General features: G+C 52.2%; 5 protein-coding genes across 5 annotated transcripts; 1 reads left to right on the forward strand and 4 right to left on the reverse strand.

Annotated features, from left to right (window-relative positions):
- Positions 1-1,156: 1,156 nt before the first annotated feature.
- AYO20_01455 (hypothetical protein) lies at positions 1,157-3,745 on the reverse strand (the record flags this gene model as incomplete). The annotated part of the gene is made up of 1 exon (XM_022639761.1): positions 1,157-3,745. The coding sequence occupies one exon, from the start codon at positions 3,743-3,745 to the stop codon at positions 1,157-1,159; it is 2,589 nt and encodes an 862-aa protein (XP_022504149.1).
- A 1,204-nt stretch (positions 3,746-4,949) lies between these two features.
- On the reverse strand, positions 4,950-6,516 carry AYO20_01456 (hypothetical protein; the record flags this gene model as incomplete). The annotated part of the gene is made up of 2 exons (XM_022639762.1): positions 4,950-6,133; positions 6,246-6,516. The coding sequence occupies 2 exons, from the start codon at positions 6,514-6,516 to the stop codon at positions 4,950-4,952; spliced, it is 1,455 nt and encodes a 484-aa protein (XP_022504150.1).
- Positions 6,517-7,549: 1,033 nt separating this feature from the next.
- AYO20_01457 (hypothetical protein) lies at positions 7,550-8,797 on the reverse strand (the record flags this gene model as incomplete). The annotated part of the gene is made up of 3 exons (XM_022639763.1): positions 7,550-7,857; positions 7,917-8,346; positions 8,399-8,797. 3 exons carry the CDS (start codon positions 8,795-8,797, stop codon positions 7,550-7,552), a joined length of 1,137 nt encoding a protein of 378 aa, XP_022504151.1.
- A 777-nt stretch (positions 8,798-9,574) lies between these two features.
- Positions 9,575-11,180, forward strand: AYO20_01458 (hypothetical protein; the record flags this gene model as incomplete). The annotated part of the gene is made up of 3 exons (XM_022639764.1): positions 9,575-10,543; positions 10,594-10,708; positions 10,789-11,180. 3 exons carry the CDS (start codon positions 9,575-9,577, stop codon positions 11,178-11,180), a joined length of 1,476 nt encoding a protein of 491 aa, XP_022504152.1.
- Positions 11,181-12,329: 1,149 nt separating this feature from the next.
- Positions 12,330-13,565, reverse strand: AYO20_01459 (guanine nucleotide-binding protein subunit alpha; the record flags this gene model as incomplete). Its single annotated transcript, XM_022639765.1, has 4 exons — positions 12,330-12,523; positions 12,578-12,990; positions 13,052-13,394; positions 13,448-13,565. 4 exons carry the CDS (start codon positions 13,563-13,565, stop codon positions 12,330-12,332), a joined length of 1,068 nt encoding a protein of 355 aa, XP_022504153.1.
- Between the last annotated feature and the right edge of the window lie 3,810 nt (positions 13,566-17,375).

Consider the following 17,375-nt stretch of genomic DNA (forward strand, 5'->3'; position numbering starts at 1 on the left):
CAAGAGAGGGTGGCACATCCCGTCGATGATCCCCGGGACAGGCGTGAAAAAGCCGGCGCGAGGATGTTCGCGTGCGCATCACTCGGCGTGTTCTTCTGAGAGCGAATGCTATGCTATACTATGCTATAGTCAGAGTCATACCTACCTACCTACATACATAGGATAGGTGGTCATAGACACAGATACAGACACACACAGATATACAGACACAGAATGTACGAGGGATCTCTAGCTTACCTAGTATACCTACCTACCTGGTACGCTTGGCCGGGGACCCTACCTATAGGTACATATATACTAGGGTATGAACATGTTTCGGGCTCGTCATGTTCATGTATTCATTTCGCATTGGATGTGTAGCCTGGGCATGGGTCATGGCCATGGCGCGATCAGCATTGAGGTCTCTTTCATGTCCATCCGGCCTTGGTCGTTGCTTGTTCCTCGGTACTTACTGCTACTAGTGCACCATCCATCCTCATTGCTGTGTGCGGCTCATTCTGTCTTTCTCTATGACCTCCATCGTCATCATCGTCATCATCGCATCGCCAGTGCCAGCCACAGATCCTGCACCAACTGTAACCCCCTTTCTGCCAATCCAGCTGCCCGGGACCCCTTGCACTGTGTAATTTCCAATTCAGCAGCAACCGGTCATACGTTCTTGCTCGAAAGAAAGAGAGAAAGACAACCCCCGCGCGCACGGTCTATCTGCCTGTCTTTCTGTCCGCCCGTCCCACTGGCCAACTTGCACCTCCATCTCAGGCTGTCTCCTCTATCCTCTGCCAAAAACTGCAAGCGCGAATCCCCTTTGACTGCATGCTCGACGGCTTCGATATTGATGCTTTCAATGCTGACCCCGGTGTCGAACCCATCGTCTGTCCTTGCGATAAAAGTCGTGGTTCGCTCAAGACATTCACATGTCGCCTGCTGCTTGATTCGTGTTTATGTTTGTCTTCGCGTCATGACTGGACTAGTACTCGATTTCTTCTCATTCCGGCCCGAGTCCTCTGCCCCTTGTTTCTTCATCCTACCACGCCATACCATGCAATGATCCTATATCATGTCCCACAAACGACACGACAGGAGCCATAACGAAATACCGACGCAGACAGATCTCTGCCACATCATAATCTCCATACAGCGCTTACTTTGCACTGCATTAGAATCCGAAATCCATAGGATCAAACTCTTTGTTTTCCTCGAATCCATTTGTCCAGTCGCATGAAACACCCGGACCGGCAGTGCCAGTGGCAGACACAGCTGTTCCCATCTCAAAAGATCCGTCGCCCATGGTGATCATGTTTGCGTCGGTCGCCGTGTCATGGTTGCCACTGTCGGGCATCACGAATCCTTCTGGGTAGCCGCTTGTACTGACGGCGGTGTTCAAGAGCGTGCTCTCAAGTCCAACAACATTCTCACTCCCGTCATGAGGCATACCAGTGTCCATTGCTCCAGGCAGAAACATGTCCATGCCCATCATTTCACTGAACGTCATGTGACCAGCGTCAAGAAGGCCGATATCTCCAAACAGCGTGCTTGCAGGCGCATCCGCCATGTTGTCCCAATTCATGTTGGGGTCATAATCCACCACTGGTGCGCCGAGAGAACGAAGCTCCTCTTCTGTGCGACGATTGGTCTCCGCCAGGGTCTCGGATATGGTGTTTGGACAAGACCCGGTCGAAATAGGCTGCTGCGGTGTCGGTAGATGTGATCGCAGTGCCGCTGGGGTGTCATGTGCTGGTGTCTTGGTCGAAGATTGGGAACAAGACTTTTTCCGTGCCGACTTGTTCTTGGGAGTCTGTGAGGCTCGACTATTAGAGGTCTGAGTACTTTTGCGCGGAGTGCCAGAGCCAGGAGAACTGAGGGACGCTTTCGGGCCAGCTCGCGAATGCGTGGAGCGGCGTCGCGAGGCGGGAGTCGGAGTGTCTGGCACTCGCTCTCGGGCTGCATTTGGGCTGTATCCTAACAATTGCTGCTGTCTGTCGGCACGGCGATGCACACTTGCTCGTCGGCCTTGTGCCTGGTGCGGTGGCTGTTGTTGTGAGCTCGATGCGCGGGAGTGCGGCAGTGACTGATGGAATTGACCATGAACCTGGGTCTGTCCATGCATGTGAAGCTGTGGCTTGCTTTGATGTTGAAATTGACCACAAGCTTGAGCGTGCGGATGAGCTTGAAGCTGGGCTTGGGCAGGCATTTGATATTGAGTTTGCATGCCCAACATGGGTCGATCCTGGTCTGGCAGCTGAAACATACCAAGGGATGCACTTTCAGCCTGGGCATTACCAAAGCTGCCAACTGTAGACGGACCCTGGGTGTTGTTGGTTTCAATTCCATCTTGGCTCATGTGCCTGGCCTTGCGCTTCTTCCCGACCATGACATCTTCTTCTGCCTCATTCTCAATCGCCACCATTGTACCACTTGGCAAAGGGACCGGGAACTCGAACCCAGTATAGCGGGCTACCGTGGATGGTGGTGGCGACGGATCGGTACGGTCTCGCTCGAGCCATTTGAAGCCCCCTACGATATCGTCGTTGAAATGTTCTGCCAAGGTCAATCCCAGTGACTTTGTTGTTCGTGGTGTGTGTTGGAAGACCTGGTGCGAACCGAATATGTCCATACGGGCACGCTTGGCTGATGGTTGCTCGGCGGACGAGGACCCGTAGTCGAGGAAGCTGCTGCTACCGCCACCGCTGCTCAATAACTCGTTCTTCACATTTGGTGTATTTGGTGAGACCATGTAATTTGTAGACACGGTGCGGCTTCTTTGATTAGCCATGAGCTGCATCTGGGTGTTTGCGAGTGACGAGTAACCTGGAAGAGCGGGCATACAAGTCGACACGCTGCCCATTGAAAAGGGCTGACCAGGTGCTGGACTCGGAGAGTAAAGAGGTCCCATCGAGACATTGTCGCCTGGAATCTGTTTCGCTGATGCGGAAGCAGGAAACCCAGGCATTTTGAAAGGACTGCCCAGTTTTTGGGTCGCCGGTGTATTCTGCTGAGGGGGCGAAGACCGTGGAATTGCCTCCGTGCTTGTAAGAGCATTTCCACCACTGCATCTCTTCACGTTTTCTGATTCCTTCTGAAGAGAGAGGCTGCGAGGATGAAAATCGGCAAACTCTGCTGTCCTCGGTATCTCAATCGGAGAATTGGACATGGCCTCAATCAGCTTTTGAGAAGCGGAGCCAGGCGTGGCAGGTGAAGTAGAAGGTGCGGCAGAAACATTGGTTTTTGGTGTGCTGACGATGCCCGTTGCATCAGCAGCGACAGCATGAGGAGAGACTGTATTGGCTCCTGCGTTCCCGCTCGGCTCGTTGATAGGGTTTGAAGTTGCGGCCATATTGGACCAATCTTGGTCGCCACCTTGAGTAGGGCTTGGACCTCTTTCGACGTACGTTTGCAACAACATTGCGAACTCATCATCGTCTGGCTGACCAAAGACGGTGGCCGGATCTGGATCAGGAAGCAAGGAAAAGACATTCTCCAGTGTGCCGTTCGTCACATCATTCACATTGTCAGGGGAAATGTCGATGGCAGATTGATGCAGCTGTGACGGATCACCGGCTACAAACGGGTCGGCCATGTCGGTGAGATATGGATGACCGTTTGTAGCACTTCCAGCTGACCCAGTTGCCGTGTCCATGCCGTTTGAGTGTATATAAAAGGTTGACTCTAGCCTTGTACTCGATGAAGTAGTTGCTGGAGTGTCAAAGTTGAACTGGTCGGAGTTGTCAAATTGCCCGCGATCCATCTTCGAAGGTGCAATGTGAATGTGACAGGGGATGAGACTGTTTGTAGGTTGACATACGCAGAGATCAAGGGATAGTACAGGCTAACGATACAGAGGAAACTTGGGGTAATGGATGAGAGTTTGAAGATGAAAAGATTGAGAACGAGGGAGGAACGATCGAGGACGGTGAGAAGAGCGATGATTGAAAACAGAGTCGAACAAAATGCTCTCACCTGACCATGGTCACGGTTTGCGAGGTGTGGCAGAACCATCACATCACATCACATCTGCTGCAAGACAATAACAAACCCACCTATTGAGCCATTCTGCCAGACCTTGTTTTCACACCCAGCCTCTTCCAGCAGGGACAATGGCGACAGTGAATTGAGACACAACCAGCCTCCTCACACCGTGTTTAATGAAGATTTGGGTAATCTGAATATCGACTTCAGCCAAGACCAGCGAGCCAAGTGTCGTATGTATATAGTCGGGCATCGTTCGATTTGACCTGCAATCAATGCAGTATGTCGAACCAGCACAGCTTGCAGACATCTTCATCTTGTTTTGCATCACATCCGGGACAACTGAAGCAGGCACACACCACGATCCCACTGTCTGACTTGATGAGTCTGCCATTGCGGGCATGTTATCTTGAGTCCACCTTGCCGAGTTCTCCGAGATCCTGCAACCCTGGACAGCAAAGAAACGCGAAATGGAGGGCATTCCACCGTCTCGCAGCTTCTCACATTCTCTTTCTCTCCAGGAAGAATCGGCCTTTGTTTGTCTTGCTTTTGAAAGAATATCACGCCAGGAACGCATGGCGGGGGAGGGATTATCACCAGAATTCGGGTGTCCGGCAAGAGAGTCATACAAGAATCGCGTCGAACGTCTCTGAACAAACTCACGTTCATTGTGGAAGATGCTGTCTCACATTTCATAGACATTCACATATCAAGAGGCAATTGAAAAGGAACTTGAGTCTGAGATGGAGTTTGGAGTGGAGTCAATCCGGCAGATCTTCGGACTATATACTGCATCACGTGTCTGAGATCACATGTGCAACCCCCTTTTTCATACATATCCCTTGAGACATTCATGCAGTGATGCGTCTGTTTCTCTCGCGTTGTGTCAACAAAGTGCCTCCGAAATCAGGACCGTTTCTGTGGTGCACGGGGATGCCATAACCTGTATACACAGCCCCTACAATACTAGTGCAACCCGCACATCAATACGCGCAAAGACCGCCTCCCGCATCCTCCAGATCCCAAGCACCCGCCATCCCCACAATCTGCGGTTCATCAGCGTCCAGATTCTCGGCACGGGTGATTCTATCCTCGAATGCAATCTCGGCGTCGGCTTCCGTGCGGCGGCCTCCCATGAGCAGTTTGCGGGCCCAGGCATCAATTGCTGGCTCGCCAGTCTCGTCCCTCGCCTGCTTCAAAAAGGGGATCAACGCCGTGCCACCAGTCCCGCGCATTTTCTTCTTCTTCTGCGTCGAACCTGCTTCTTCAGGCCGGCCATAACGAATCGAGGCTATTCCTGTCCCGCCCCGAGGGATTTCATCAGGGCTGCTCTCTCTCCGCGTCCTCGACATGCTCCTCGATTCTCGGCTCTTGACAATAATGTACCTCGAAACCATCTGGATGTGCTTGTCTCGAAGAGATCGAAGCATGGCGAGACAGGCATCATATGATACTGTCAGCTGTTGATTCGACTTGTTGTACTCAACAAAATCTCGAATATTGGCTGCCCCTTCCACTGCTTGGAGGAACCTTCGGTGAGGGCCAGGCATATACTGTCTCATTTCGTGGATAAAGTTATTTCGGGGCTTGGGAGCTGCGCCTGGCTCGGCCTCTGATTCCGAGGTCTCGTCCTTTTTCGACCCGGTAGGTCTGTGCTCGACCCCGAGTACGATGTCGAAGAATTGGATCAGGCTACTTTGCGCGTTGGAGCCCCCACCGTACTGGCGCCACGTTGACTGCCTACTCCCATCATCGTAATATACGCCGCGGGGTAGTCCGGCATCTTTCATGTTTTTACTTCCGGCCAAAAAGGGTCTTATGCGGTGATAGAAGACGTGTGGGTCGCAGCTGTCGTACATCCTCACCAGCAGCGTGCCCAGCTCATCGAGTGTTTGAGCAACCGACTGGAGGCACTTTGTGACTGTGTCCACATCGTTGTCTCGAGCTGCTTGCATCGCCTTCAGCAGGAGGGGTATTGAGGGGCCGCCTTTTGCCTCCATAGCCACGCTGACCAAATAAAACCATTGTTCGTCCAGCGAACCTGTAAAGGTGATCAAAGTGGAGAGATTTTCCAACGCGAGATTGTCGGAAAGGAAAAGTGGCTTCCAATTCCACAGAACGAGGCCGGCGTAGGTGGCGACAGGAGGGAGTTCCAGGTACTCGGAGACTTGTAGAAGAGGGTAGGTGATAGATGGGGGTAATCGCTATTTGAATCCAGTCAGCATTTCTCTCATTCCACGACGCTGGGTATCGACTTGCCTCTGAAGGTTTGTCCCCACCCCAGATGTATCCATGTGCCAAAAAGGTCAAAACACTGTATGCTCTGCGCCACTCGGTGTCGGTCTCGAGGTGGACTGCGGGGATGACTGGTAATTTATCGATGACTGCTCTTAATCTTTTTGACAGTAACAACGATTGGAAGTTGTTGATGATCCGCTCCCAGCGGTCATAGACAGGATGTGACAGACACTGCAGCGGCAGCTCTGACGGGAGGAAGCCCCGCACTGGCGAGATGCCATAGTCTTCGACACAAGGGATCGGAGGAAGCATGGTGACTTGCGGAAGACGCTTCGTGAATGACCGGGGAATAATTGCTCGCAGGGCGCAAGGCTGTTGGATCTTCTGCTCGGCAGGTCAATGCCTTGCAGGATAGCCTTGTTGACTCGTCGGAGTTGGAGAACAGAAAATCGTGAGGGTTTGAATTGCCACGAGGATCCTGCAGGCTTTAGGTGATAAGTAGCACACGAGACCAAGATGGTATTGGTCAGCAGGGAAAGAAAAAGTCACGAGATGGAATGAAAGAAACGAGGAAAGGTGCGCTTAAGAGAAAATAGTAATCTGGACAAGAAACCTGGAGCAATGGAAATATCGGCGCAGAGGACAAGCCCAGCCTTTCGGGTAGAATGCGGGAGTCACCGGACCAAGTTGGGAGCACACAAACAACAATTGAAGAACAGCCTGGAAAGGGTACCGGAAAGAGTGATCTCATAAATGATGAAACGGCAATCCAATCATTAAATTCTGCACTCAGCGACCGATCTCAGGCCCGGCTCGCAGGCTGAGGCGAATGTGAGAAGTAACCGGGAAAAATTATAAACAACGTTGACGAGGGGCCCGGAGCTCGGATCTCGGAGGTAAGAGAAAGAGAAACGAATTTTCTTTTTCCGGTTGGTTCATCATTGGTGTCTTGGCAACTGCCAACAATGGTCGTGGATTCGATCACGTGATGGTCTATGCCTATATTGGTAACCTCGGTTTCGAGTTAGCAGCCTCGCTAATAAACGATCCCCCACTCGTTGTGCTACTCGTCGACCCGAGTATCCCATTCTCCCCAGGTACATAACGTGATAATTCATCTTGACCGGGGATCAACCCCACAGAGCGCATCCTACTCGCTTCTTGCATTAATCCTGGACACTTGCTGACTGATCGCCTCTTATGCCTGTTTCCACCACTTATGCAGCCTTGCGTGGCAACAGGAAAGACTCGCAATTGCCAAATCAGGTTGTTCTGTTCTAGGCAATGCCATTGGCACTCAGAATCTGCCGAAATCAGCAAAGATGTATGGTCTATGTGAGCATGACTATTCATAATAGTTCTGCACTTTCAAGCCCTTGAATTCAAACGCGGTTCCTTCCCGCTTATGGATGACGGTTTTATCGTGGACATCCTTGACACGTGCTCGAACGTACTCCGTGCCCGTTGGAACAGGTCTGTTAGGATCTTTGTCCTCTTCAGTGAGAAGGCCGAGGCGATCCAGAAGAGGGGAAGGCACCGGCTTCATTGGTGTCTTGTCACCTGGGCGACTGAAATACAGCAGTCCGAGACGAGGCGTATTCAACTGATCCTTGGGAGGTGTAACAACACGGTGAACGGTCGATTTGATGAAACCTATCACACAAGGTCAGTTGAGGTTTCCTTTGACAGTGGAGTTCTACCGGAATACTCACCTTTGGTCAGGAAAGTCAGGGTATCAGCGGCGTTGCAGGTGATGCCTCCTTCGACCGGCTTAACCCATTTCCACTCTCCTTCTGGAGTTCGAATCTGCAGCCCAGCAATATGCTGCGAGAACAGCAACGTCAAGCTACCAAAGTCGGTATGGCCGCCCTTGGAGTAAGCCTGGGCCTTGTCCCATTCCTCCTGGGTTCTAACGTTATAGATCATATACCGGAGGTGATCATCCGATAGCTCATCATAAGCGTGAGCGTCTACCAGGTAGTTTTCTGGCAGTTCAAGGATGATCGACATCAGGACAAAAAGCTTGCGGGCAACTTTATCCCAGAGTTCACGATGGAAACTGCGGATCTCCTCCCAATATTCCTGCGTAATTGGGTGCTTGGGGACATCAGCCAGGGCTGGGATGTCCTTGGGAATATTGAGCTGTGACATTGTAAGTTCAGGATCGAGCCTGCAACTGCATTGGCCTACTTACCATTTCAATGTTATCTTTAACACCAGTGTCACCAATCCATCTCGAGTTCTCGCGGTATCCAAAGTACTCGCCTTCGGCAAAGTTGCAGGGGAAGAAACGTTTCTCCTCCAACGGCTGCTTGAAGAACGTATTACCAATGCTAAACTGGCGAAGGACCTTCTTGTCGTCGATGCCAGTGTTGGTCACGACCCAGAACCCAACTCTGGTGAGGGCATCATAGAGCTGCTTCGCAAGTTCTTGCTTGCCACCGGGCTCATCGAAGCGCGACAGGTCAATGGTCGTCAGGGGAGCCCAATCGAGCTTCTCCGTCGTCTCTGACGGTCGGACCCATGGTTTCACAAGGACATGCTTGGAAACATCGGCCTGAGTGGCCGGTTCTGCAATTGCTGACGGAGCCATCTCACTCAATATTCAGCCTGATGTGCTAATTTCTAGGAAAATATGCAGGGTTTGGTCAAGCGAAGCAACAGATATTGATGTCCTCCACGGAGTACTTGACCGAAAGGACAGGGAATGTCACCAGACATATACCTGGCTGGAGGATTGCGGGGTTTATCGTTGTGTTTTCTGTCATGCATCTTCGGTATGAAGTCCTGGTGTATTACTCTACACCCAATTACTAACTATGGATATATGCAGATTGCGTGCTTTTGTACTAAGGCGACGTGCTGTCTCCCTTCTCCGACATCAACCTCGTGATACCTTGTGTATCCCCATCAAACAGATGGACAACTACAAATTGATTTTGCTAAAGGTGTGAGGGGAAGCTTTCTCTTCCGCTCTACCCACAAGGGAATGTCCGCCTTGACTATCCCAAGCAACGCCTAAGCTTCCGGCGACTTATATCCAAGAGGTATGTCGCCATACCCCTTATCGTGGTGAAATATACCGCCAATCGCCGTGTCAAACGCGCGTATAGGACGCCTGAGGTACCGCAATGGACAACGTTACAGCAGTTATGGGACGAGGCCCGGCGGATTGTTGACGTCTTCCGAGATGCTCATGTCGTGATGATGGACAGCAAACAAGACGGGGTCTACACGAAAAGCTTTAGTAAGGTTCGCCCCGAGCTCCTTATTTATAAGGTCGTCCTTGGGTGTATGACCTGCGGAATGGACAGAGGCCAGACGAATAGCTTTGTCTCTATCTCTTCTTTCATCGCTCGAATTCGGGAGAATGGCAGCTGAGAAAACCCTGGGTGACACGTTCACCCACATCGTTGCCGAATCACCGACTCCGAGTGAGAGGGACGTTGTGTTTGACGAAGGCGACGAGGCTTTCGAAAAGAAGGTCCTGCGCAAGGTCGACCTTTGGCTCGTCGGGTTCTACTCGCTGGTCTATATCTTCCGAGTCATTGACTCGTCCAACTACTCCAACGCGGCCATCATCAACCTCGAACATGGCACGGGCATCAAGAAGCAGCTCGGCTTCGACCCCTCTCAGTGGGCATGGACCCTGTCCATCTTCTCCTACAGCTACATGATCTTTGAGCCGACCAACACCGTGCTCCTCAAAACCTTCCGTCCGCGGATATGGATGTTCGTGCTGATCCTGAGCTGGGGCATTTGTGCCTGTTCGGTGGCTGCTGTGCAAAACTTCCCGGGCATGATGTGTGCCCGTTTCGCTATCGGCATGGCTGAGGCAGGGTTCTACCCGGCCGTGCTGTACCACATGGACTTCTGGTACCGGCCGACAGAGATGCCGTGGCGCATCGCCTTCTTCTACTCGGTGGGCCAGCTCTCCAGCGCGTTGAGCGGCCTGTTGGCCTACGCCATCAGCTTCATGGACGGCCTCGGAGGCCTGCCGGGCTGGAGATGGCTCTTCCTGCTCGAGGGACTCCCGGCCATCATCCTCGCCTTTGTCGCTCTCTGGGGACTGCCCGACTATCCCCACACGGCACGCATGCTGAACGAGAAGGAGCGGCTGTTCATCGAGCGTCGTCTGGCGGACACGGCACCGTCGGGCAAACGCCACAACTGGGATTGGGGGACGCTGAAACAGCTCTTCAAAGACCCTACCGTCTATACCTTTGGGCTGTACTGGATTGCTCACGGCATTGGTGGCTTTGGTATCTCGTACGCCCTGCCGACTGTGATCTACCAGCTCGGCTTTACTGGGACGGCAAACTCGCAATTGATGAACATTGTAAGGAGGATGTCCCCTTTCCCCCCTTTTCCTCCTGAAGGTATTACAAGTTGCTGACCAGCCCTTCCAAACAGCCACCCTACGTCTGCTGCTTCTTGTTCCTCAACACCGCCGGCAACCTGATCCATCGGAAATACATCCGGCCATGGACCTGCGCCGTTGCAAGTACGTGCAGACAGAGATGAACTCTCTCCTTTCCCTCCCTAGTTCCCGTTCGAGCACTAACTTTGTCGCTTGTCCCACAGTCGAAAGCACCACCATCGTCTGCTACATCATCCTGGTGACCGTCCACAACCCGGTTGTCAAGTACATCGCACTGATCGTGGCCGTCTCGTGCGCTGGCTCTGCCTACCCGGTCATCTGGCCCGAGCGGATTCGGGCGCTCGAGGGCACCGTCGCCGCCGGGATCGGGATCGGGTTGACCAACGCCTGCGCCCAGTGGAGTGGCATCGTCGGCCCGCACGTGTACTCGACCGTGTTTGGGCCGACGTACCACAGATCCTATGTCATCTGTCTGTGCATTCTCATCGTGTCCATCCTCTCGATCCTCACGTCGTGGTTCCTCATCGCACGCCGAGACAGGCAAAGGGCCGCGTTGAGAGCGATAGAAGAGAGCGTTGTGCCGCACGGGAACTGACAGGCTGGTAGACAGACTTGCTCCGCCCCTTATCACGGGATACACAAGTATGGGACAGACATCAATATCCATGGATAGCACGTACATAGATTAGTGTCCGACACTCTCCGTACTTCGCCTAATGATACATCCTGTGATAAGCCCTTTTCTTCATGCGTGACTGCTGGTTCGCCCTCAAGTGATTTCGATTCGATGGGTTGTTCAAGCGAGCGCCTCTTGCCTGCGCCTTACAAGGCCAAGCTGTGAGACTGATCAGTGGGAATCGGGACTGTGATCGTTTCTCAATGTCACCCAGGGCTCTCCCCGCGTGTGACAGTCGTAAGAATTGCAGACTCGCGAGTGCTGCCGCTCGTCGAAACCACAAGATTCTCTCCGCCCGTGTCCACATCGACCAAAGCCGTGAACGGTAGCATTCGAACATCAATAAACCGCCGGAATGAGCTGATGGCCTGTGACAATGTCTGTAAGATTCAAGCATATCCAATCCAATCCATTTCTGAGAGATTTACAGTCATTCACGTCTGCTTGCCTATGTCTTCTTTCGGAACGGAGTGATATACAATGACCGGACTCTTGGGTCCGAAGGTCTAGTTCAAGCAATTCCTGCATCATCTGCCTCTTCATAGCCACTCCACTTTAATCTCAATATCCTTTCGTCGTCCGTCCGTCGCTGCCCCCGAAAAAAAGAATAAGAAAATCTTCAACTTGGAAAAGGGGAAAAAGAGTCGCTTGCTTTGGCGCCTTGAAAGGTCCTCCGTACATGGTTCATGAGTACAGGAATATGATGCATGCGACCTGCGAGGAGGCCGCTCTGCTGAAAGACAGCGAAAGAAGAACCAAGTAGCTCGATCGCCGAGAACTCCGTCCATCTTTGGCTGGCGCCGGATGGGGCAAGAGGATTTGCTCATCTCCGAAGAAAAGGAATGTGGAATTCGAAGTTAATTGCACTTTTGGCGGGAAGTGTCGAAGTGGCGATTCTTTGCCATACTTTGGATCGAAAGAACTGGTAGAGCCGTTTCCCCCCCCTGGTAACGCCGGTGGTATATGCAAGTCGTGGGCAAATCGAAGCAGTAACGAGAAAACGCCATAGCGATGCCGGTGATCATCATATGAGACCACACATTCGAAGGTTCTCTTGGATGATGATATCTAGAAACTGTCAGAAAAAGGAAAATCAGGGATGATCAAAGAGTGCTGACCGTTGACCGCGCCCATCACGAATCTTATCTGTGTGGTATCTGTGGCGCAGGTAAAGTGCGTGTAGATCTGCTTGGTCTCTGCCTGGTTGAGCGACACGAATCGGTTCAGGATATAGTCACAAGCAGCGGCGTAATCAGGACCACCTGGGTGTAAAATGTCAGCAGATGCATGCTTCAGTTGACGAGATTGTAACGCACCTTCGTAGTCAGGGAAGTAGTTTTGCATCGGGCTTACGGGCAACTTCTCCTTGAATCTGTCGATTTTATTCAAGAACAGGATGATGCTGGTCTTGATGAACCACCGGGAGTTACATATGCTGTCGAACAGTGTGAGGGCCTCTTGCATTCTGTTGACAGTCTCATCTTCAAAGAGCAACTGGTCATATTCTGATATGGCCACCAAGAAAAGAATTGTGGTGACATTTTCGAAGCAGTGAATCCACTTCTTTCGCTCGGAACGTTGCCCACCCACGTCAAACATGCGATACGTAAGGTCCTGGATGATGAAGGTGGTCTCGGTGATACCGGTTGTTTTGACTCGCGATCGCAGGACGTCTTGGTCATTGGGAAGGTAGTCGTGAGCGGCGATGCGGTCAATAGAATCGAAATAACTGGCACAAAAAAAGTCAGCGGAGGTAGTAGCAAGGGATTTGAGGGGGGACCAGGACTCACTATCGTGCCGAATCGTTCAATTGATACTCTCTTGATCGTTTAAAGCATTCCTGGACGCCAGCATCCTGCCACAGGGCCTTGATAGCTGCGCCCACCTCGGGTGGCAGGCTGTCACCTTCTATCTGTGGTGGCTGCATGAAGATTGTCTGGACATGATATTCGGCGCGCTGGTCGTCCAGAGGTAGCTCGAGAGACTCCATGGCCTCCAAAATGACACGCATGGACTGGACGGTGTTGGAGTAGATGATTTCCTTGAACGATTCGCGTTCGTCGCGCGAATAACCACCCTCATGGATGAGTTTCATCTGCTTCAGAATTGTTGACTTCCCAGATTCACCGGCACCTGAAGTGTGGTTAGACCAAAGCTGAACCCAACAGAACAGGGAGTCCGCATACCAAGTAGAAGCATTTTGATCTCATTGCGCTGGGCCATTTTGTCCCTCTTCAGCTGGTTGTCGATCTCATCATTTCTCGCCTTTCCGGCGGTATCTTCCTTGCTTGCACCGCACCCCATGTTTGGCTATCTCCAAAAAGAGTCTCGAAGTGATAAGGACGAATTCGGGGGTCTTGGGGGACAACTGAAGTTCAACTGAGTGAGTAAACGTCTGTGCTCAAAAACGTCGAGAGAAGATGCGCGTTTGAGAACGTCCTCCGAAGATTGTAGAGAGGCGTACTTGCGCGTCACGTCCTCGGACCACTCACCTCCAGTTCAAGCTTATGAGAGGTTTATCAAAATGAGGGCTGGTGACACGAACGTGACGGAGGCTGTGAAGTGAGGAATCTGAGAGTGATAGGGTAGAGAGCCGAAGGCGATCGGCGCGCAAGGCGAAGATAGGACAAGGAAGAATGGACGTCGATCACTGAGTTGGGAGGCGGCGGGTGGAAGTCAGGCACAACGATCTCGCTGGGCGAAGCTGGGCAGGGAAAGTATATGCGCTTCGAGACTCAATCTCGAACGAAAGGAGCCTTCTCCCTGTGGATTAAGGTTCCTCCTCCAGGACGCGCAGACGAGACAAAGAATAAATGACAATATTGTACAAAGGGGAAGTCGGATTGAGGAAAAATGATGGTGGTCGGGGGTGAAGATGAATCGAAGTGGATGGTTTGGAAAAACGGGGATAAAATGGAGAATGATCAATCAGGTGCAAGGAGGTGAGAAGGTTAGCGCAGTTTTGACTGCAATCAATGAGGATGGGCGGACAAGCGAAGCAGGGAAACCGTAGGTAGGGGAAAGAAGCAGCAGCTAGGGTTGTTACTTGAACTAGGGGAGTGGTTGAGTGGGTAAGGGTCGAGAATGGGGGGTGTTTTGAGAGGGGGAGGAACAGCCGCCAGCGAGGGAGCACCAGGGAGGAAATGTCAGGCTCGTCAGGTAATAATCGGACAGCTGCACCACCCACAACAGCGAAGGCGCAATCCTTTGGCTTAACCAGGGACCCTTTTTGGGCGGGTTGTTTGACCTGTGCAGCTGTTTTTGCCGCCTAAGAGCTGGTTGGTTATTGGGACTGCTGGGCCTTCCCAAGCACAAAGGGCTGCAACGAATAGGTACTCGTAGTGGACGTCGGCCGGGCTCGAGTTAATGTTTAGTGGCGCCCGGCATCGCGCGCCCCTTAGCTGTCTAGGCGTACCCACATCATCTCCATTGGGTGCCCACTAGTGGCTTGTCCATCTCCAGTCCCCATTGACAGTCCCAGACGAGAAAGGGGAAAAGAGTTTTTTTGGCAGACGGAGTCTTGATGTGGGTGGCTTTTTGCAATGCACACAATTCAACTAGTCAACTCCCCAGTGCCAGTGTTTGACTACTGTGTGCTACTGCCACGGAACCAAAGGCTTTGCCAAATGTTAACCTTTGGATTCCACAGCCCGCGCTCCAGCAAAGTTCGATGGTCCAAGGTGCTGGGTGCGCATCCTCCAGCAGTAGTACTTGCACCTAGGAAAAAGACGGATCCTCCCAGCATCGAGCGATCATCAGCCAAATGGCTTACCTACTTAGGAGGTACTGTATTTCTTCATCTCGCTCCAAGCAATGTCTCTTCTAATGCCTTCACTAGATCGCCCTTGGATCGCGGCGCTGTTGTCTCAAGCCCTCGGCCCTAACCCGCTGAGGCCAACTACAACCGGGGTCTCCCACACTCACCCACCGCTCGTCAACTCCGTTCTCACTGGCTGGCATCCCTCTTCTACCTCCGTCACCCTGGTCTCTTCACTCAAGTTGGCTTTCGACCGAGACTGGGATCGCCCACTTGGTTACACCCGCCCAGACCACTTTCGGATATCCGTCGTCTTGCTGGCGCAGGGGCCGCGTCCGAGCTTCCGGGTTGTTTACGATGGAGGAGCACACTTACTCGTATCTGCAGATGAAGAATTGTATCGCGAGGATGACCTCCCAACGCACGAAGAGTGGGCACAAAGGACTACCCTTGTTGGTGCTGGGACATTCCGCTGCGCAGCTTGGCCTGATATAACGTCTGCCCTACCGAGGAGTTGTAATCATCGTCGCTAGGTCACCCCTTTGTTCGTCGCTTCGGGTCATAGCGCCCTTCTCAAGAAATCTAGTGCGTTCCATGAAAGCCCTGGAAATTGCGACTTCCTGGTCTTTGCTCAACCAAATATCCGCTCTCGCAAGTCAATTGACGGCAAGACTGGCACGACTGGGTACGAGTGATTCTGTGTCTCAAGCCAGATGCTCCCTCTATCAGGTGATGGCCCCCTTCAGGCACTGGGAGGATTGTCCCCGAGCTTGCTGAAACTTTATCTTGACACAGATCTCTCAGAATTCAGGTACGGGGCACGGGGTTGTGCCGCTACAACTGCTAATTAGCACCAACTCAAGCCAGCCGGTACTTTGGATGATTCTTCCAGCACATAAAGTTCATCCAGAAAACTTGATTTTCCTTGGAGGTTCGTCTTGCTACTATTGCTTCCAACGCAATGGAGTTGATTCTCCTCGAATCTTGTAGCCAACTCGCCAGACGATCAAGCCAGGGTGTCAAAGCTAAAACCTGCGTCTGCAAGCCCAGGTCCCAGATTTACGGAAAGCAACCAGGCCACCCCCAGCGGAGAGGTCGATCTGGACCTGTCTTCGGATTCTGCGCCCATAACCTGCATGCACAAATCAAGCGACATCCTGCGTCCTTGTTTCACATGTCAGCTGCAGCTCTCCTATTGGCGCGTCAGACATTTTCCCCCTCGCAGTGAATACTACGTACCAAAACATCCAGCACTTGCAAAGTGACAGCTTTACGGAACGGGGACAGACTTTGACAGCCACTGTGGACCCTCACTCAGGCTTTCTCTCTGAGGAAGGCAAGTCAACTGTGCCTCCCCGATTTCCACCACTTTGAGCACGATTATTCGTCCACCTCCTTAGTGTTGCTTTGTGCTCTGCATTGCCGATCAAGTGCCACAACGCATTTGCCCCAGAGTACCATCAAATCATGTTCAGAGGCGCTCCCGCAGCCTCCGGACTCGGCGTCCTTTTTGTCCGTCACATTCAGCCTCTGCATTGCCCAACCCCCCTTTGCCCTTGCTTTATCCGTCAAAACCTTCCATCTTGGACCATCACAACGGAGAATGAGAGACCAGCGTGACTCAATTGAGGCAGAGAGGAACCCACCTCGGCCAGAAAAGGCACTCGAGGATCTGCATCTTGGCGCCACCAGTTGCACTAAGAGTACCAGCTCGCCAGGTATGTGATCGCTTCTGATCTCGAAAGCCCGAATGAAGCTGTTGCCAACCACTCCCCGAAAACGTCTACCGGCATTGTGGCCTGTGACATGGTTGACTGGACCGACTGTTGCTACTTGATACTGGCAATCTGTGCGTTGTCATTCGGACTTCGAAACCCCAAAAGTATCACGTACAAGTTTCACGGGCTTCGAGTCGAGACCAGCCAGCGACAGGCTCTCGTTTTCTCCATATAATAAAGTGGGTATTTACTCGCATTTTGCGCTCCGGCAGGGAACCTCCGTCAGACGCGACGATCAATGGGTTTGGGAACAAACTTAGATACCGAGTCAATAAGACAGAATAGGTAGGATTGATGCTCTGAATGGGTCACGTTTCAAAGCTCCTCCTCTGTTTTCGCCAGCTCCCTGAACTCAGCTTCTGGAATCTGCGCACCAACTGCAGGGGAGCCGTTGGCAAATGCGAACTTAGAGAGGATCCTTTCAACCCGTTCCCTGGCATTATTGCTGGCGACGATGACTTAGTCGATTCCCGTCGAGAGGTGACGCAGCCAGAGAAACAAATCCCTGCGCCACTCAAACTTTCTGCACCGCGCGAACCTGGATAGCAATGAGCACAACAACCCATACATATCTCACAG

Source organism: Fonsecaea nubica (assembly GCF_001646965.1).
Source record: "Fonsecaea nubica strain CBS 269.64 chromosome Unknown Scaff6, whole genome shotgun sequence".
NCBI classification, from domain to species: domain Eukaryota; kingdom Fungi; phylum Ascomycota; class Eurotiomycetes; order Chaetothyriales; family Herpotrichiellaceae; genus Fonsecaea; species Fonsecaea nubica.